This window comes from Phytophthora sojae (assembly GCF_000149755.1).
Source record: "Phytophthora sojae unplaced genomic scaffold PHYSOscaffold_4, whole genome shotgun sequence".
NCBI lineage: Eukaryota > Oomycota > Peronosporomycetes > Peronosporales > Peronosporaceae > Phytophthora > Phytophthora sojae.
Window position 1 is genome coordinate 1,686,936 of NW_009258118.1, and position 19,925 is coordinate 1,706,860.

The window sequence follows — 19,925 nt, forward strand, 5'->3', positions numbered from 1 at the left end:
GTACTTCGACGGGGGAACTCGCATCTTAGCGAGAGGACGAGGCACCGAAAAATACGCGATGAAGTTGACTACCAGGCGTGCAAGTATCTAGCACACCCGGCCATCGTCACCAGACTGGTCTTGATGGCACTCGGCAGCAATGTAAGAAATCAAGCACCAGTGAATACATACCCACTTGCAGTCTCGGTCTACTGAACATGCACGGAGCCTGTGGTGGAATCCTCACCTGCGAAGTGGCCGCCGCATGTTTATCGGCGTATCCGAGCTGCAACGGTGACACCTTCGCGAAAGTCTTTGTCCAAAATCCTTATTGTCTTGTCTCTATTATAGTTTACATGTTGAAGTGAACGACTTTTGCGGCTGACGGTCATCGCCAGTGGGCCGTTTCAAGTCAGCCGTTGCTTGGGCGGATCGCAAAAACACGCACTTGCGATCCTCGCCCAACAGCCGCATAGCCGTACTGTGAGAGGCCTCGTGGCTTTGATGCGCACGCGCACTCGCCCCGGCGGCAATGGCGAGGAGCGTCTCATTCTCGCTTTTGCCAAGACCCGAGCAAGCCCCGCCAAGCCCTCCCAAGCCTCGCACCATGAAGATCGCCTTCTTCTCCACGCACAGCTACGACATCGAGTCGATGGAGCGCATCGCCAAGGAGGACGGCGTCTCTCCCCAGCACGAGATCACCTTCCTGGTGCCTCGACTCGACCACACCTCCGCCAAGCTCGCTGAGGGCTGCGAAGGTGTCTGCATCTTCGTCAACGACGTCGCCGACGAGCAGTCGCTGCGCGCGCTGCACGCTGGCGGCACCCGCGCCGTGTTCCTGCGCTGCGCCGGCTTCGACATGATCGACCTCAAGGTGGCCAAGGAGCTTGGCATGTCAGTGACGCGCGTGCCGGCCTACTCGCCGTACGCTGTGGCCGAGCATGCTGCCGCCCTGATGATGACGCTGAACCGCAAGATCCACCGCTCGTACAACCGCACGCGCGAGCAGAACTTCCGCCTTGCCGGGCTTCTGGGCTTCGATGTGAACGGCAAGACCATCGGCGTTGTGGGCACGGGCAAGATTGGGGCCCTGTTCGCTCGCATCGCTGGCGGCTTCGGTGCCAAGGTCCTTGCGTACGACGTGATGCAGAGCCCGGAGGCTCTTAGCTACGGCGTCGAGTACGTCAGCCAGGACGAGATCTGGGCTCGCTCCGACATCATCTCGCTGCACGCGCCTCTCTTCCCCACCACCAAGCACATGATCAACGCCGACAGCATTGCCAGGATGAAGGACGGTGTCACCATCATCAACACGAGCCGTGGCGGTCTAATCGACACCAAGGCGCTGGTTGACGGGCTCAAGAGCGGCAAAATCAGGGCCGTCGGTCTCGATGTGTTTGAAGGTGAGGGCGAGTACTTCTACTCAGACTGCTCTGGTGGAATCATCGCGGATGAGACCCTGGCTCGCCTGTTTACTTTCCCGAACGTGATCATTACCGGCCACCAGGCATTCTTCACCAAGGAAGCCCTGGACAACATCGGCCACACCACGATGGCCAACATCAAGGCGTACGTGGCCAAGGAGCCGCTAGTCAACGAGGTCAAGTAAAATTCGCCTTGAGGTTGAAACTGACTATTGGCCCCGCGCTCATGGCTGGCTCAGTGTGTAGCCTTCTTGCATCGAGTTCCGTTCATCCCGCTTCCTCAAGGACTTAATACATGAAATTTCTGCGTTTATCATTGAGCGTTGAGCATTGCGGAAGCTAGGGAGTCGCCTATGGCCACCATCTTTGCCACTGGAACAGGTCCAATGCACAGCGAAACGAACTGGACGGGACCTCGAACATGCTGCAGAAATGTCAAGCTCTACGAGTCTAGTTAGGGACCATACCATCAACGTCAGGCTATACTGCTGCTGCTTGGCGTACCTCGTCCTCTTGCTTTAAGTCCAAGGGCCGAGTCGCAGCATTTTCGGTTGTAAACTGACGATGCGCGGCAAACCGACAGAGTTCTCGCCACCAGAAGTTCCTCGACAAGCCCTTCGCGGCAAAAGGGAGCTTCAGCCTAGCTACTTCGCCCTTTATCACCGTCTCCCAAGCAGGATTGAGGTAAGCCACCGTTCTGCAGGACGGCGAAGGTGTGTCTCCGAGGCGAGAAGCATACGCACTAGGCGTGGCAGATTAATGGCATGCATGGATTAGACTTGCATCGTGAGAGCAGGAAGCAGCTTCCACTAAGAACGTACCAAACCAGATTATCAGGAATACCTTCTAGAGAGCGATTTCCCTCTCTTACGCGAGCTTTAGATCGGTAAGGCAGCAACTTATCTGCCTGCAGTAGTGAAAACAACGTAAGCCCCCCCCCCACTCATTCGCACAAATAGGACCACCCCCATACGAACCGCATCGCGGAGCGCCTTGTCTTCTCCAGCGTTGCCTCTAAAAATGCCGATGAAGGTGATCAACGGGCCTCTAGAGCTGTTACGAATCACCACCTTGACGTCCGCTTGGGTCCGTTTGAGGTAGACTCGACCAATGTGGTGCGTGTAGTTGCTCTCCCTTCGCCCAACACACTCCCCCAGCACAGTCAAAAGCACCAGCTCTCTTGAATCAAGTATCTTCGATCCTTCTGGCCGGAAGTATTCACCCACGAGTTCGCCGTTCTCGAGCCACGCGCCTTGTATCAAACCATCGCTTTTGTCGATATCAATGCCATCTAGCTGTCGATACGCCACTACATCTCGCACAGGGCGTCCAGAAACGAAGCGAGGGTCTACATCAAACTGCTTGACTATAGCGTCCAGTATTTCCACTTGCTTTGAGATGGCTGCGCGAAGCTTGGACGCGTCCCACTCGCGCAAGTTGCGCCGCCCGATAAGCAGCAAAAGAGCGTCGAAAACCGTACGCAACATACGTCGAACCATTACCCTGCTAGACGGACAGTCATTGCAAGGCTTATCTGACGCAATAACCAGCAACATATCGATCGGTGTCATCTCATAGACGACGGAGCGGTGCTTAGTCTCGAGTGCTAGCAGCTGCAAGTCGACGGCCGAGCCGTTCTCGCGTCTTGCTGCGTGATACAGCGCGCTCATTACGCCCACCGCCGCGCTAGGAGGTGCTTGAACGTCGCCATACCGTCGAACCAGCAGCGGGATGCCGTCGCCACTCACGAGCAGCAACAGCGCGTTCGGCGGCGGCGTCTCCTCCGGATCCACCTGCATCGCTTCAAGATATGGCTACAGTTGTGTGTGAAAGTCAGGTCGACTGTGTGGTCCACCTGGATAGGTACACTGTACCAGCCAGCACAGTGCTTTGAATGGCCATTGCACCAAGTTGACCACCAGCAAGAGCAAGTGGAGACCGACGAGTGTAGCCAAGTAGCGACCATGAGCACGCAGCGCGGCAACGTCAAGAAGCGCGCGCCCAAGCACCAGAACGCCTTCGCGTTCAAGCACAACCCCAAGTCCAAGAAGACGGAGCGCATCATGTCCATGCCCATCCACGGCCTCTGCGAGAAGTGCCGCAAGCAGATCGAGTGGCGCAAGAAGTACCGCAAGTACAAGCCGCTCACGCAGCCCGGCTCCTGGTACGCCGCACCGCACTGCACTGGGTTGCACTGCTCTTCGTATTGCACATACTAATTCATTGCTGTCCTCTGTGTTTTGGCTGCAGCATCTACTGCCACCAGAAGACCGTGACTTCCGCCTATCACGCGTCCTGTGACCCTTGTGCCAAGGTAGGAAGACAATTGCAACTAGCACTGTCGGTACTGCGATGCACTGACCATTGCGGGGTGATTTTTACTGCAGGAGCGAGACATTTGTGCCAAGTGCTGTTTGTCCAAGGAGATCGTCGCAAGGTGCGTTTGGCTGTTGTGCATCCTGTCTCCCAGTGGCAGTTGATGTGCTTGTTGCAATGCAGCACTGTACTGACATGGACTCGCGTGGCTATTGTTGCCGTTGCTGTTGCCATTGCAGTGAGCAAGAGTTGTTGGCGGAGCACGAGAAGAAGGAGCGCGAGTTCGAGAACCAGCTGGAGGGCATGCGCGAGCGCGACCGTCGCGCGTATTTGCGCAAGCTGGAGAAGGAGAAGGAGGCAATCACCAACGGAGAAGGCGCCGGTGGTGCTGAAGGCAACGGCTACGAGTCCTACGACGAAGAAGACGACGAGGGCATGCAGTGATAGGCATCAGGTCCAAGTTGCATCCTCCAGGAGGACAGTTTTTGACCAATAAAACATTTTTTTTACATGCTCATTTTTCATTTTCGCTCCGACATCATGGTGTCGCAGTCGACGCAGGAGGCGTGGGACCACTGGTGGCACGAGACCAAGAGCGGCCGCATCAGCACCTACGTGTCCATCGTGCTCTTCTTCCTCTCCACGGTGCTGGCCAACCCCATCGCGCGCTGCCTCTTCTGGAGCGTGCGCAAGGCCTGCCCCAAGAAGTGGATGTACGTCCGTGTACATGTATAGCAGAATTCTGCTGCTGTCCGCACAAGTGTATTAACTCTGCAATTCTGCTCTCACTATACGATGTTACGCAGTTGGCCCGATGACGCCCGGCGGATGATGATGTGGCAGACGTCGCTCGTGTGCCGCGTGGGGCTGCTGTGGATCGCCATCCTCGTGTCGCGGCTGTCGCTGCTGCTGTACGAGTGGCCGGCCTGGATCTTCGGCGTCTGCTTCATCATCTGGATGGACGCGGGGGGCAACGTGCTGCGCGAGGTCATCGTGCGCAAGGGCGTGGTGGGCTACAAGAAAGACGAGAAGGCCGGCCGCATGACGCTGCTGTACGAGGGCACGACGCTGGCCAAGATGCTGCTGCTCGTGCTCATCGTCTACACGTACTACGTGGCCCCTCGCATCGAGGAATCGAGCGAGCTCAGGCTGCTCTTCTCCGTGGGCTTCTTCGTGTCCATTGCGCTGGCTGCTCTGCCATTGGTACGGGCCGTGACGCTGGCCGATATATATCTTTGCTGTTTTACTGATCGTATTGCTGTGTGGGTTTCAGCTACGCAACGTCATGGGCGCCCACTACATGTTCCTGACCAATATGCTGCATCTGGACTCGCGGATCTACTTGCACGGGTCGAGGAAGGGGAATATCTGCGATGCCCCGCTGGGCTTTATTGTGCTGGCCACGCCGGACAATACCAAGACTTTCATCCCCGCGGGCGGCACCGTCAGCAACACTACAGAGGTGTTTCACAAGTTCCTGTGGCCGCTGCGCTTGGACGTCCAGCTTCCTGCTGATATCCCGGCCAAACGAGTGCGCAAGTTCGTGCAGGATATGGACCAGTTGCTGTTCTGGGACCCGGTTGTTGTCCTTGCGGCCGACGGAACTGCGACGCTGGATGCTGACGGAACTTCGTCCTTCATGGACGCGTCGACTCCGCGAGAAAGCCTCAGCGTTCGGGGATTCGCGAACGCGGGGCAGATGGAAATGGCGGCCAAGTTATTGTTTGATGAGAACCAACAGGAGGAAGAGAGGATTATACAGCGAGCACGAGGCAACGAGGGCTACGTGGCGCTGGAGCCCAACAAGCGCTGGGTGATCCAGTTCAGAACGTTTGTACAGGCGAAACAGAAGACGCACTTCCGGCAAACGCGTGCCGCGGTGAGTCCATGCATCCTGAGTTTACCCAAAGCACCAGCAGCTTTTCACTAACCAACTGACATTCGTGTGTGTTACCTATCTGCGTTGACTACTTTGTTGCACACAGTACATTGAGGCCATCACAAAACTAATGGAGAAACAAGGGACCGCGTTTGGGTCCCGAGCTGCAGTGACTGAGCCCCAGCTGGCAGATGGAGATTGAAGCCAACGCGGAAGCTTAGCCGGCAACTGCACTGATAAGTCAAGTATCCTTTTGCTTTTCCCGCACCTGGTCCAAGCGCATGCTGACCTCAATGGTCGACATGTACAGAGCAAGATCTCCGTCATCAGGAAGAACCTGGAGGAGGTCCTCGGGGCTGAGCGTCAAGCACACGTGGTTGAGAATGCTCTCCAGGATCGCGCTTTCGTCGTGGAATGTAGCGCCATCCGCCTGAAAAGCGAGACGTAAGGTAAGAACACGTTGAGGAGCACTAAGTGTCAAAAGATGGTGATGACACGTACCTCTGTTGCGTTGTCTGAAATGGATGATAGAGTGCTGATCAAGAAGCGCCATTCATCCAAGGTAACGCAAAAGCTCTTGCCGTACGGCAGGAATAAATTAACGAAGTCAGCGCGTTTTGCAATGAGATTCAAGCCGTCCACCGTTCTGTAGCACAAACAGATTAGTACTTATACTCATCGTGAAAGGAGCAAGATCATCGGCAAGGCTGCGTACCTGGACACGCGAGGCAAAGTCAAGAGAACAACAAGTGCAGCCAGATCGTTCTCAAGGTTCCACCCCGCCACGTCGGGTGACTCCGAATCCGCCACCTCATACACTGATAGTACGTCCTGAGGATGGATGAGGTCCTTCTCGTGAAGCAGTCCCAACGCTTGGTAGAAAAGAAACCCAAGCGTTCTGCGCAGTCTAGGGGCCACCGACAGACAACGCGTTTTCAGATACTCTTGCACCCAGCCAGGAAGGAATCCATGGGTAGTTGACTCCGAAACCATCGGCTCAAACAAGTCGCACACCGTAGACTCCACACGCCTGCCTTCGTCGTTACTCTCTGAGCCATTGAAACATGAGCTTAGAGTGACGCAAAGGCGCGTAAGCTCCGCTGCCACAGCTGCCTTGGCGCTATGCAAGTCCTCTTCGTCATCTTGCACCTCTTCCTTCTCCGAAAGTTTTTCAAGTGTCGGGAACATCTGAAGTACGAACACCAGGAAGCGCAGCACTAGCGCTTGATCAGGAACGAACGACGAGTTGCCCTGACCAGCATCATCACACGACGATCCGCTCGAAGCAATCCTCGCTGCCGACGGAGCCGCGGCATCACCAATTGCGTTCAAGCAGAATAGCAGCGTGGACTGGATCGTTTCCTGACGCCCGATGGCGTTGTTGAAAATTTGCTCCAGGATATCCAGATACTTTGACGGAGCATTTTCCAGCAGCGCCTTGGTCAACGTGGAGCTGGAGAAGCGCCGACTGACGCCAGTTTCCCGCTTTTCTTCCTCTGAAAGAGGAATCTCTTGAATAAGCAGATCCGGATGCGTGACTGTCAGGTGGACGAGCGCGTCGACGCGATTCGCGAGCAAGTCGTTCACCAGTGCAAGCATGGACGGATACGAACACTGCTCGACGAAATCCTCAGTAGACGCCCCTTGTGAACTTTTCAGAGCGTCCCAAGCCTCAACCGAAAATGAGGTTGCGCGCAGCACTAGTACGAGCCTCGCGATCTTGACGAGGATGCTGTGGCTAGACGACTCGTTTAACTTCTCGAGCGCGAACGCGATATCTTCCAGCGTCCATTTCAATGAGGAGTCGACAATCAGGCGAGAAAGTTGCTCCGGGAAGTATTTGCCGTAGTGTAACAACACAATCCTCGTAAACTTGGCGTCAGTTGAGCTTGAATCTTGAATCAGCTGAGGAGCACAAATATCTGCGAGCGATTCTGGAGAGGGGAACACAAAGGCTTCCAGATACTCCCCCGTAGCTCTAATCACCTCCGACCGATCCACAGTTCCGACGATAGCTTGGAGGCGGTGCATCACGTCAATGGACGAGACGTTCGACGCCACAAACAGAAGAGCAGCCCTCTCTAAGTTGCGATGGTGCTTCGACATGAACACTGCTGCTAGATCCGCCGCACATTCCCTGGCGAGGCGGTCGTACAACTTTGTCTCCAGCTCAAGAGCCAACCTCTCCTTCCGGTCCGATATTGAAGCTGCAACCTCCTTTCGAGCAGCTTCATTGTTAATGGCAAGGCGGAGGAGATCGAAACCCACATCCGCGCGGTAACGATACAGCGAGAACAAACTCAACAGCAAGTCGATCTGGAACGGCTTCATATCTCCGTCGGTAGATAGCACGCCTTGACGCACGTAGGAGAATACCAGCGACGGTGGGCTTTGCTGGAAAATCATGATGCTACGCTGAGATGGGTCTTCCTCGAAGTCGAGAGGTGGACGCATTTCGAACTCGGCCTCCGGCAGACGCTCGGCTGCAGCTAGACTCGCCACATGGACGATGTCATTTGGCCTCTGGTACGCCAACGAGTTCACTTGCGGGAGCAAGACGACGTACGAATCGAGAGCCGCTAGCTGCGATACCGGATACGGAATCGGCTGGGTGCAAAGGAGTTGCGGCTGCGAAGGTTGGGGCACGAGCGACTTGCTGAGCGCACGACTGGCTGCCACGTAGTGACACGGACTCCAAATGGACCACACTTGTAGCCCTGACAGAGTCGCGACAAACAGGAAAGAGCTGTTGGCCGTGATACTGGTGACCGCTGACGTGAAGTTGTAGTGCATCACCACGCGCCCAGACTCCGTCGAGCCATCTGCCTCAGCATCGCCCTGGTCTTCATCCTCCTCGACGCTGGTAAAAGAGTCTCGACTCTTCCCCACGACCACCTTCCCCACTTTGATGGGCTTGTGCATGCCCCTCGACCGCGTGCGCTCGTCCTTGCCCAGCACCTTCTTGGACATTTTCTTCCTCGTTGAATCCACTTCCTCCGACAAGAAGTAGTACAGGAATGCGTGCTTCTCCGTCGCTACCAGCAGTCGCGTGTAGCTCCTCGTCTCGACACAAACTCGGTTGTCGATAGTCTCTGGCAGGAACTTGAGCGAGCGAACGCTGTGGTTCGGCGGCAAGTAGCGCTGCAGCAGCACGCTCACGTCGTTCTCCCCAATGAAGTACGACATGGCCTGGTTCGTGCGGATATCCTGGCTCTTGACCAATCCCGCCAGGTTCCACACCTCCTGCTGAGCCTCATTGCGGCCCAGCACCATGGGGATCTGCTCCTGCTCGTCAAAGATCCGCTGCTCGTCCTGTTCGCGTCTGGTGTCGGCTTCCATCGTGCTGTAGGCCGAGCAGGACACGGGCACCTCCACGAACGCATCGAGGTCTTCGAAGCTCGTGATTTGGACGCACTGCGAAGAGTCCTCAGGCACGGCGGCATCTCCGTCCTCCTGCCTGCCGCTCCAGTCCTCGAGCGCCATCGTCTTGTCCAGCGTTGCGTCAAGCTTGGACACCTCCTCCACGTCCTTGGAGCTTCTGACGTGGATCTCCATGACGCGCACCTCCGTCTGCGAGGCGAAGGACACGTAGACGCCGTGGATGGCCACGTACTCCACCTGCATGAAGGCGTGGCGCTGCGCCATGTCCACCTTGAGCTCCATGACGTGCTCGAAGAAGCCGCGGCTGCATTGCCAGATGTTGAGCACGGAGCCCATGGCCACCACGACGCGCCCCGTGAAGCTGCAGACGGCCACGCAGTCGGCCTTGCGCTTGGACGACGGGCTCTCGAGCACGCCCAGCGGCAGCGTGTAGCCGCGCACCATCTTGCGCTCGCGCCAGTCGTGGTACACGCACAGGAAGGTCTCGGCGTCCTCGTCGTCGCCGTCATCTCCCTCCTTGGCGTCGCTCTCCAGCGTCACGAGGCTGTCCGAGAAGCTCGTGTAGTGCAGCGTGTACACGCGGCTGTGGATGGCCGCGAACTCGTGCAGCAGCGCCGAGCACGACGCCGCGTACACGCGGATGACGCCCTCGCGGCCGCTGGCCACGGCGAAGGTCGCGTCCGCCGTGGTGCGCGACGCGCTGGCCAGCGTCTGCGCATCCTGCGCCGCCGCCCCCAGCGCCAGCGAGCGCACGAACAGCGACTCCATCGCGAGCTTCGGGCGAGGGAACTACAGCGTTGGGGATCAGTTGAACGTGGGTACTTAAACGAGGTGCGCGTATGCTTGCGTATTTAACCAAAACGATACTTAGTGGAAGACTTTTGCTAGTCGCCGCGACTTCGACATGGACTTCCACCATTGACCGACGCTACCGAGTAGCTCACCCTTGTCGTGCTTGTCGTCGTTCCGTTGCCGCGAGCACCATTTTTTTGCTGTGCGAACGCGTCAGATGCGCCGAGTCGGAAGCTTGTGCGGTTGAAGCGCCTGCGCCGGCAGTCGATCGATCTCACTGCGCTCGACAAGTCGGCAAACGGAGCCCTTCCTTTCCTTCTGCGTGTTGCGATAGTTGCGCGTCGTCGACTCGAGCGCTGATAACGGTCGAGGATTTTTGTTGCTAACGCTGCTCCTGTTTCATTGCGGTTTCGACCAGCGCATTGACTTGACTAGCAAGTGCTGGTGCTGCAGCACTTCATGTAGCTTGCAGCGGAGCCCCTGCTCAAGAAGAGTGGAGTTAGCGGTGGTGCTTTGCATCAGCGCGTGCATGGTGCCTTGCTGATGTGGATGCCATCATCTCTTGACGCCTTTGACACCACGTAAAGGCTCGACACCTCGAGCGCGTGTGGCTTTGAGATGACCAAGCAGCGACGGCGCCAACTAAAACTGCATTCGCGCGATGCGGCTGCGCCCAATTCCTGGTTCAGAACTTCCTGGCTCGGCTTCCTTGCAGTCAATTGCAAAGGACTGTGCTCAGCGCTGAATCTGGGGTGTGCTTGCCCCGGATCCATCGCTGAAGGCGGCGTTGTTGGCCGAGAAGGCGAACGCCGGCCGAGATGTGGTCAGCACTGATAGGAGCGAGCTCGCGCACGCCAGCTCCGGAGATGGCGACAGTCCACAATCGCTAACCGTTCGACCAAGTACCGAGGCGACGGGCTGGTGTTGGGCCTTCATGGCTGACCGGAGCAGTCTGCGAAAAGCGCTCGAGTGCAACAGCGGTCGCTTGCCCTCTGTCACTTCAACACTACAGCTATCTATTATCTACACGCCATGGCGCTGCTGCAGATCAGGAACACCCACAACGCATCAGCCGCCCAGCAAGCAGACCCGTCGGCGCTGCCGCTAGCGCTGATCAAGAAGACGCCGCTGCTCCCGACGCTGAGCGCGCGCGGCCAGTTGGCGTCCATGACCAAGAGCTTTTTCGCCAAGGCGTTCCCGTCGCCGCACAGGAAGCTGTGGGGCTTCCAGAGCAGCCCCACGGGGGCCGACGACCCGACCGAGGCGAGCATGGCGGCCGATGAACAGGACGAAGACGCCGCGCGCGGCGAGATCTGCGAGATCATCGTGGTGGCCATCCAGAAGGTCACCGATTCGGCCACCGACGACGCCGCAGAGAACGACCGCGTGAGCTGCATCGGGCCCGGCAGACTGCACAAGTCGTCGATCTGGGGCTCCGCCAAGTGGTCGCAGGGCCAGTTGCAGTTGCCGCACCGCGTGGCCTGCACGGTGCGCAGCGGCACGACGACCAAGGTGTCCGCGCAGCCCGAGCGCAGCGACAACGAGTTCGTGTTCGACGAGAAGTTTGTCTTTGAGAGGCGGGAGAACGACGCGCAGTACCACCACGTGACCATCGAGGTGGCCAACGTCGGCTTGGGCAGAAAGCACCAGCTTGGCCAAGTGGCGGTGGACCTGGACGCCGCGTTCGCCGCGCAGGCAGCGGGCCCCATCTACCGACACAGCGCCTTGACGACGGCGGACGGCTCCGAGTCGAGCGTCGAGATCCACTACGTGCTTCACCGTCTGGTAGTCAAGAATGCTTCGGCCGCCGCGGCTTCCCGCGTGCTCACTCGGTCAAGCACCAGCCTCAACGACGACGAAGACATGGACGCCTGCGGGCAAATCTTCCCCGATTTATGGTATCTTTGCTAAGGTTGCAGTCTGCGGCAGCAGCAACTTGCTGCCAGCAAGTAAATAAGTAAGAGCGTAATATCACGCAGTTCTCTCTCCATCCTATCCAACACATCGTGCGTTTTACGGTAGTTGCTCGTTCGTTGCACGACGGAGCTCCGGTTCATGATGAACCGACCGCCACGTACCTCGTTGGCATGTTCGAGGTCGGTGCCAGCAAGGCGCGGAGCAACAGCAACAGTCGGTCTGCGGCGGCCAGCGCGTGCTGGACGGGATTTAGTCACTCGCCTCGACCGTCGAGGCCCGACGCCAGTGACGCCGCAGTATGCACGAACGAATTCCTACTGTGCATGCCCTTGCTGCGAGCGTATCTGCCACCACCAAGCAGCAAACACATGGCGAGCGTCACCGAAAGTAGAGACCGAGGCCGTCAGCTTCGTATGGCTCGGTCCGCCTTGGCTCGGCTTTTACGACGCTGACTGCGCCAGGCGTGCGGATGCAAGGCGGGAGCGCGCAAGTCTCCGCTACTGTACGTCGAGCGGGCTCAAATGCTGCGACTGGCATCGTTGCGTTGAAGTGTGTGTGTACACAGCATAGAGCTATCTCTCATACCTGATCCCTTATGCCCTACTGCTCTGTCGTGTACAAAGACTTCAGTACTTACCTATACAAACATGCTTGTTTATCACGGTGAACTGTATTTTCTTATCATGCTGACACAGTTACGACGTCTGAGGTTTCTGACTTTATTTATCCAGTTTGACGGGATTGTCGAACCCTGGTTACATTTTCGGGGCATAGCCCGAATCCGGCCCTATCAGCCAGAACTCCATCTCTCTGGCCGCGGCTTGGAGACTCTTATCGGCGCAGCAGCGGCACCGACACCACCACCACCACCAGCAGCAGCACCTGCAGCGTCGTCGTCTACGATGGCGTTCCGCCGCGTCCCGCCCAGCGAGGAGGAGGAGTCGTCCTTCTCGTCCACGTCCACCATGGACTCGGACTACGAGATCCCCGTGGCGCTGCAGAAGCTGCACGTCTGGACCAGCGAGCGCGTGTCCACCAAGGTCTCGCAGGCGCTCAGCGGCATGAACACCATCCGCGAGAGCGAGTCGATGCGCTTCAGCATGGTCACGGCCAACAAGTGGAAGAAGATGGGCTACCACCCGTACAAGCCCGACGCCTCGGGCTACACGGCGCTGCACCGCGCCGCCAAGCGCGGCGACGAGGCCGTCGTGACCTCGCTACTGGCCATGTACGACGGCAAGGCCATCGACTTGGCCTCCCTCAAGTCCTACAAGCAGCAGCAGATCGCGCTGCACATCGCCGCCAAGTACGGCAACCTGGAGGCCGTGCGCCTGCTGGCCGCCCCGGAGTTCCGCGAGCTCGTCAACCTGCCAGATCGCAATGGCAACACGCCGCTGCACTTTGCCGCCACCTGCAGCGCGCCCTCCGCGTCGGATGTGGTCGCGCTGCTGCTACTGCGAGGCGCCGACCCGACCATCAAGAGCAAGCGCGACGTCTTCCCGATCATCGCGCACGTCCTCACGGCGCAGAGCGACGACCCGGAGATCGTCAAGCTCCTCATGAAGAACGGCAGCGACCCCAACACCGTCGACGCTGCGGGTAACACGGTGCTGCACATTGCTGTGTCCCAGGGACTGTGGAAGGTCGCCGCGGCGCTTGTAAGAGAACAAGCCGGCATGACGATCCGCAATAACCAAGGCGTGATGGTTCTGGATATCCTGTCGCCGCCGCAGCTCGCATGGCTAGCCAAGTTCATCGTGCACCCGCCAGAGTGGGTACCCTACGAGACCCAGCGCTCCTGTATGGTGTGCTCGCGCAAGTTCGGGCTCCTCGTGCGGCGTCACCACTGCCGACTATGCGGTCGTATCTGCTGCGGCCCGTGCTCCAAGTACAAGCGCCATCTACCCTTTACGGACATGGCCGTGAAGCCTACAAGCAAAGGGCGGCATGAGATGATGAAGGTCTGCAGTACCTGCATCACCGTCCGCGAGGTTGCGCAGAATGATCTGTCGTGGGCAAGCACCACGGCGGACCGGTTGGTAGCAAGCGACGCTGTTATCGACTATGATGATGATTATTTGCTCGTGGAGGGAGACGAGAGGGACTAAAGAGCGGCTTCGAGTGAAGAAGTCGGCGCTCCATACAGCAGCAAAGGGAGGGATGGAGCCTCCTTGTCGCTCTCAATTGGACGCGCATCGTAATCTCGGCGCTCTCCTGCTTTCTCCATACAATTGGATGTACCATGATTAAAGGGGTTTCTAGCCTTAGAATGCACACATCTCATGAATCGAACGAAGTTTTACATGCGCTGGGCCTTCTTATCTTTCTTACCAGGTCTGATCGGTTCAAGTTTACCACCTCATGAAGCGAAAAGCTTGACGACCTACTGGCTGCTCTCTATCGGTAAGTGACGCGGCAATGCGAATCAAAACGTTGATGGAAAGACATCAGTCTCTTGACACGAGTTGGGGCGCTTTTACGAACATACCTTTTGCTTCGACACCGGCTGGCTTCGATTACGTCGCTGCCTTTGGTGTTCGTCAAGCGATGCGCCCTTATCCACGTGTCACCTCTTAGAAGCCTTTCACCGCAAGTGCGATAGGTGTCTTCAACCACAGAAAGCAATAACACGAAGCGGCTTTCACATTTTCAACCGTGCTCTTTGTTTTTCTCTGGATTATCATTCCTGCGCCGCCTTTTGCCTCGCAGGATCAGTCAGCACGATATATCCTCGCACACCTTCAAGTGTCCGTATTTGATGCAACCTAGAACCGTCTACGCCTGGTAGGCGCCGTGCGTGGGCAGCATCATCGGGCCTCCATCTTTCATGCTGCAAGGGGAAACAGAGCAAGCTACAGTTAGCAACCACATTACCCATGGGATACGGCATCCAATGGCCAGCGTACCTCTTGAAGTAGTAGTAGAGGAAATCCGCCATTATCAGCATGTGGCCAATCTGCACAAAGATCACCGTGTAGCCCACGTGCTGGCCAGCGTCCTTCTCTCCGAGCTCGTGGTACGACGAGAACCAGAACACCAGGTGCAGGAAGCTGCCGAACGAAAGCGCGTACACGAAGTGCGAGATGCACGACTCCACAGCGCCGCCGCCCTGTTATTGGTACAGCAACCGAAGCATTTTAGCGTAAGAAGCTGCACCACTCCCAGCACATGAGCCCAAACCAGACGAATACTTACGCGCTTCTGGAACATGAACAGCTGAGGCAGGATAGCCATGGCCTCAATGTACAGCGCAATGGTCCAGGCAACGTCTGAGGTCCAGTTGCGGTTCAGGTTCGGGTGGATCAGCTAAAAGGCAGCGAAAGCTTGAGGTTAGACTTTCATAACACCCTTCAGTAGCGCAGGATTCCTACTCACCATGCCGAAGAAGATGCAGGGCAGCAGAATGTAAAGGCCGCCGAGCTCCGTGGGCAGGTGCAGCCATCCGAACGTGTCGTAGCGCAGCTCGTAGGTCGAGTTGAAGCGCATGGTGACCAGGTAGATGACGCCGCAGCAGAGCGTAAGTGCCACGATCTCCAGGAACGTGTAGAGCCAGTCGCCGCTGCGGTCGTAGGGCAGGTAGCCCTGGTAGCGCAGGATGGAGCTCAGACGGAAGAGGAACACGAACGCGTACAGCTCCAGCGTCTTAAGCGACAGACCGGCCACCGAGCGCTGCGAGAAGGCCTTGAAGATCAGGAAGGCGAAGCCGAAGGCACGCACGAACGCGCCCATGGTCTAGAGGAGGAGAAGGAGGGAGAAAGCAGTTACAACCAGCGTATCCAACGGAGGATTAGTCTGGCTGGTACATGGCGGCACAAGCAAGAGAAGGGGAGTGTTAGGCTGTACCATAAGGAAGGAGAAGTCGCCATCGCTGAACAAGTGGTAGCAGAAGAACACGACCACCACGAAGCCCGACCACAGCGCGATGTTGCTCTTGTGCTGGGTCAGGAACGCGCTGTAACGCAGCCATACACAACACCGAGGAGGGTAAGATGCTGCAAGCAGAGGGGTGCAGGAGCGGGGAGGGGAAGGCCACGTACGCGCCGGGGGACTTGTCCTTGCTGTTGAGGTCCATCATGGCTGCTGCTCTGCTCTGCTCTGCGCTGGTTCACCTTTGGTACGAGGTACTGAGCACTCGACGCCCCGCCTTGCCGCAAAAGATAATGGCAACGCGCCGCGTAGGCAAGTTACTGGAAGATTTCCGGTCGTCCGGTCGTCCACGTCCCTTTCGGCCAATCAGCGCCGGATAAGAACGCGCGGTCATTTGGATACATCTGTGCCGCTGCTGCGTGGCAGCGTCTGGAGCCCCCATCTGCAAAGCGCATGATCCAGGCCAGGCGCGGAATGGGATGGCATTGGCTGGTGGAGGCAGCGGCAGCACAAGATGTCGGATGCAGGGCGTTATGCTTCAAACTGTCGGGTGTCGTAGCTGTCTCTACTTCAAGGCTGCAGCTGGCTGGTGATTGCTAGGGTAGCTTACCCAACGACCAAGCCCACTTCTGGGAGTATATGAGCGTGCTACACGCTGGCCAGAGTGCTCAACGTCATCAATGCTACTACTGTTCGGGCCCGGCTTGCAGTCGAGGTATTAGCTCTCTCCAGGGCAGTAGGCATCTGAATTCGTAAAGGGACCAACTGATGCATACAGACGATGACTGAGTTGCTATGATAAGCTCCACCAAAACGTCTGCAACTTGGCTCTAGGTTTGGTGATGGAAATGAGTCCCTCAGCTAAATAAGATCTCTACACATTGATCCGATAGTAAGTGGATTCGGCTAGAGCTAATAACTGAATATCATCGGGGCTCAATGGCAAGGAAACTCTTGACATGCTGGCAATGCAGCAATAGTAGGGGGCGCTCAGATTGAGTAGGAGAGATGATAATAGTTAGTCATCACTTTCGACTGAATCATCGTAAATCAATTCCTCCTCGCGCTTCCACCAGGGAACAAGACACGCAATACATGCACAAAGATTGGGGATGTCGAAATGCTGATTCTTCTGGAGGCGTTAGACCGCAAAACGCGAGTCGGCACCTCCCAAAGTGCCCAGCGCTTCTGGCCGTCCCAAGGGACTATCACGTCGGGCTGATGGACCCAACATCCACAAGAGGGGCCTGCTCTATGCCTCCGTGTACAAGGTACGGAAGACCCAAGCGACGCATGGAGGAGCGACGTGAGTGGCAAGTGGGGCAACTGATCAATCGGGACCATACACACGGAAGAACGCGGTGGTGCAGCGAGACGTCACTGTCGCTGGAGATTGTCGTTTTCAAGTCAAGTCGAATGGAGAAGTGTTCAAGGCGGAGCTAGCGTCGGCCACTTCCCGCGAACGACTGGACGGTATTGAACCCGCTTGCGATTGGGTAAAATGCACTGAAAATAAGTGTACGGTTAAAATGCCTCAAAACTAAACACCAGTTCGGTTTCAGCAGTTTCGAACTGTCGTTTCAGAATTTGGGCGGTCCTAAACATTATAATTAGAACGTTCCAGACTGCACACTATGCTGCGCTGCATCCACAACACCGTTCACCCTAATTAGTCGTGCCATGACTATTTACCGTGTACGACCTGAAGAGTGGCTCACCCTGTTTTGAAATTCCGTTTTCGGGAAAACTATTCCTATCTACGATAAACTAAATGCATCACGCAATTCGTCTTGCCAAGATCTACTCGAATCCGGTCTCTTTTATGGATTTAAGGTGAAAATGAAAATACTTTTCAGAACCGGTGGAATGATTATCAAAGGTGCACGACTAATTAGGTCGCACGACTAATACACGTGTGCTCTCAGCTAGCAAACATTACACGGTGAAGCAGAACAGTGGATCCTACTCTCCATTAGCCAGCGGCCGCAAACACGTTCAGGCAGTAGGTCGGTCTGTGCTTTATCGTGAGTCTTCGGAGAGGCCCTGTGCATTTGCAAGTTCAATGCATGTGGCGACTCGTACCCGAGGATCACCTGCCATTTGCCTTCGTCTAGCATAACACGAAGACTACCTCCCGTGCTAACAGAACACGACACGAAATTGAAGGCGGACGAGCACCTTGGAAGAATCAGTTGTATTAAGGAGTACGACCAATTTCGTGTTTTTTCTGAACCCATTTCAACTTGTACCTACCTATATCTCGACAACTAGGATACATTGGAAGGAAATAGGCACTGCTCCTGAATGCCGATTATTTGGGCTAGAATTTAGGCTACTTGCCAGCATTTCAACCACTCATAGTACAGTGCTAGACTTGAATCACTGCAGTGCTTTTCGTGTTGCCTTTTTGACTTGCTTATAGTATGCAGTGCCGCTCTCCTTGCATGGGATTAGTAAGGTTAGGGGACCATATTTGTACTTTTAGCGAATAGGAAAGCGTAAAAAAGACTACAGAGCTATTTAATTGGATGAAATACAACAACACAAAACTGGTTGGAAACACGAAATTGGTCGTACTCCTTAGTGGTGTCTTCCAGATCTGACGTGCCAATTCTAACTTTCACAAGTCGACTAATCAACAAACCCGAACTTCTGACCAAATTGCAATTTCCGAAGGTTTTGGATGACACCGAGCGACATTCACGCCGCATATGGATGCCATCGAACAACTTGCACATTACATTAGACAGACTCGATGGGAGAGCGAAGAGTTTGGCTTGACGTCAAGACTGTGGACAATCTGAGAATCCACCAACATTTTCCCTGCGTAGATTGATGTCGGATACCCACGATTCCACCTGAGGAAGTGGGGGCTTCACCACAAGCAATGTTTCGGTCGAAAGAAGGCAATTCTTGTTATTCCACTATACGGTTTGCCGTAGTAATGGTATCTCGGCATCGGTGTTAATGATGCTGACCGTGAGCACACCTGGTGCTAATAAACTCTATGATCATTACCACATCACTGCACCATTTCCGGGTCGTTCTTCCCAAATGCTCGATTCAATACAACCTCGTAGAAAAAGGACGCGTATACTTTTTGGCGACTTCAGACCAAATTCTCAATTTGAAATGCCCACCGTCATTTTCAATCCGCAGTTCGTAAGAACTGTCGTTTGCGCCCCTGCGGATGTTTGAGATAATGCAACATAAGGTTTTATGTTGCATTATCGGTTAAAGAGCTATTTGAAACAACAGCAATGACAGTTGTACAGGAATTGTCATACATAGCAGCGCAAACTCCGATTCATTACAGCTCAAAGCATGCTTTCGGCGACAAGCTAACCAGGCAGCAGCACTAATAAAGAGGAGTGATCAGTCAATCAATGCAATTTGTGAGGAATCGACCGAATCAGGGCAGCAAGCGAGCAATGGGTAGGTCGCCATCGTATCGGCTAAGTTAGTTTAGGCATGTGGCTGTCATTTCTAAGATACGATATCTGTATGTACATGTCGGACGCCACAGCAGCACCAACTATAAACCGTCGTTGAATAAAACAAAATTATCGCTATTGATTATTGTAATAACCGGCCAAAATGCCCACCTGTAGCAACCGCTTATTAGATCTCAATCACCTAATTAATCAGAGTATAAATCAGGTTATAAATCGATTGTGATCCATATGCATCGCTAGGCTGCACGATTGCCCAGTAAAAGGTGGGCATTCTGCTCCAAACGCGTCTATATCGACTGGTTTCACATAAATCGATCGTACCCACTCACGTATGCATCGCAGGGACGCGATCGATTTATTGTGGAAACCGATTAGATTGTCCGAGCGGATTAGCTGATAAACCATCGTTCATGAGAGATTTGACTGGTACTAAATCGGGGATCCTTATGATTGCATATGTCATTAGTAAGGGTATAAATCAGTGTAGCGTTAGTAAAATAGGGATTGCCTCATTACCCGCCAGCAATACGCGGAACGACTACTTACCACCACGAGCTGACTGTTTCGCGCTCCTACTAACGAGCAATACCATCGCGTGCATTAAATACTTCTCTGTGAACAGTCGACGTGTACTGCTATCTATTTATCAAGTTGTAAAGCCATATATTTGCGCTGTCATTTCTCGTCAGCATTAGCGTTTGTCGATTTTACCTTAAATCCGCCGCCGAATGCCGAATGGGTGTCGGACATTCGGGCTGATTAGAATGCAAATCAGTCGTCTAGAGCTTTGTAAGCACTGAGCAGCTAAATCAGCTTACCACATGGCGTTGTAGGCACAACAGACTGCTCTGTCAAATCAGAGTGCAAAGCTTAGGCTGTCGATCTAATTAGGAGGTCGGATTTAGTAAATCCGAC

General features: G+C 55.4%; 8 protein-coding genes across 8 annotated transcripts; 5 read left to right on the forward strand and 3 right to left on the reverse strand.

Moving 5' to 3' along the window:
* Positions 1-545: 545 nt before the first annotated feature.
* Positions 546-1,640, forward strand: PHYSODRAFT_559773 (hypothetical protein). The gene has a single exon (XM_009527735.1). It carries the CDS (start codon positions 587-589, stop codon positions 1,586-1,588), a length of 1,002 nt encoding a protein of 333 aa, XP_009526030.1. The 5' UTR covers positions 546-586; the 3' UTR covers positions 1,589-1,640.
* A 662-nt stretch (positions 1,641-2,302) lies between these two features.
* On the reverse strand, positions 2,303-3,202 carry PHYSODRAFT_502458 (hypothetical protein; the record flags this gene model as incomplete). Its single annotated transcript, XM_009527736.1, has 1 exon — positions 2,303-3,202. The coding sequence occupies one exon, from the start codon at positions 3,200-3,202 to the stop codon at positions 2,303-2,305; it is 900 nt and encodes a 299-aa protein (XP_009526031.1).
* Positions 3,203-3,367: 165 nt separating this feature from the next.
* Positions 3,368-4,163, forward strand: PHYSODRAFT_504062 (hypothetical protein; the record flags this gene model as incomplete). The annotated part of the gene is made up of 4 exons (XM_009527737.1): positions 3,368-3,567; positions 3,654-3,717; positions 3,791-3,844; positions 3,963-4,163. The coding sequence occupies 4 exons, from the start codon at positions 3,368-3,370 to the stop codon at positions 4,161-4,163; spliced, it is 519 nt and encodes a 172-aa protein (XP_009526032.1).
* Positions 4,164-4,259: 96 nt separating this feature from the next.
* PHYSODRAFT_331014 (hypothetical protein) lies at positions 4,260-5,800 on the forward strand (the record flags this gene model as incomplete). The annotated part of the gene is made up of 4 exons (XM_009527738.1): positions 4,260-4,432; positions 4,526-4,922; positions 4,993-5,598; positions 5,705-5,800. 4 exons carry the CDS (start codon positions 4,260-4,262, stop codon positions 5,798-5,800), a joined length of 1,272 nt encoding a protein of 423 aa, XP_009526033.1.
* A 473-nt stretch (positions 5,801-6,273) lies between these two features.
* Positions 6,274-9,747, reverse strand: PHYSODRAFT_300205 (hypothetical protein; the record flags this gene model as incomplete). The annotated part of the gene is made up of 1 exon (XM_009527739.1): positions 6,274-9,747. The coding sequence occupies one exon, from the start codon at positions 9,745-9,747 to the stop codon at positions 6,274-6,276; it is 3,474 nt and encodes a 1,157-aa protein (XP_009526034.1).
* A 1,056-nt stretch (positions 9,748-10,803) lies between these two features.
* PHYSODRAFT_346058 (hypothetical protein) lies at positions 10,804-11,759 on the forward strand (the record flags this gene model as incomplete). Its single annotated transcript, XM_009527740.1, has 1 exon — positions 10,804-11,759. The coding sequence occupies one exon, from the start codon at positions 10,804-10,806 to the stop codon at positions 11,680-11,682; it is 879 nt and encodes a 292-aa protein (XP_009526035.1). The 3' UTR covers positions 11,683-11,759.
* An 831-nt stretch (positions 11,760-12,590) lies between these two features.
* On the forward strand, positions 12,591-13,796 carry PHYSODRAFT_502668 (hypothetical protein; the record flags this gene model as incomplete). The annotated part of the gene is made up of 1 exon (XM_009527741.1): positions 12,591-13,796. One exon carries the CDS (start codon positions 12,591-12,593, stop codon positions 13,794-13,796), a length of 1,206 nt encoding a protein of 401 aa, XP_009526036.1.
* A 667-nt stretch (positions 13,797-14,463) lies between these two features.
* On the reverse strand, positions 14,464-15,763 carry PHYSODRAFT_502839 (hypothetical protein; the record flags this gene model as incomplete). Its single annotated transcript, XM_009527742.1, has 6 exons — positions 14,464-14,518; positions 14,595-14,797; positions 14,884-14,994; positions 15,064-15,420; positions 15,532-15,640; positions 15,738-15,763. The coding sequence occupies 6 exons, from the start codon at positions 15,761-15,763 to the stop codon at positions 14,464-14,466; spliced, it is 861 nt and encodes a 286-aa protein (XP_009526037.1).
* Between the last annotated feature and the right edge of the window lie 4,162 nt (positions 15,764-19,925).

Bases quoted from the DNA above. Each gene is read 5' to 3' on its own strand.
- PHYSODRAFT_559773 (XM_009527735.1), top strand. From the start codon at position 587: ATGAAGATCGCCTTCTTCTCCACGCACAGCTACGACATCGAGTCGATG.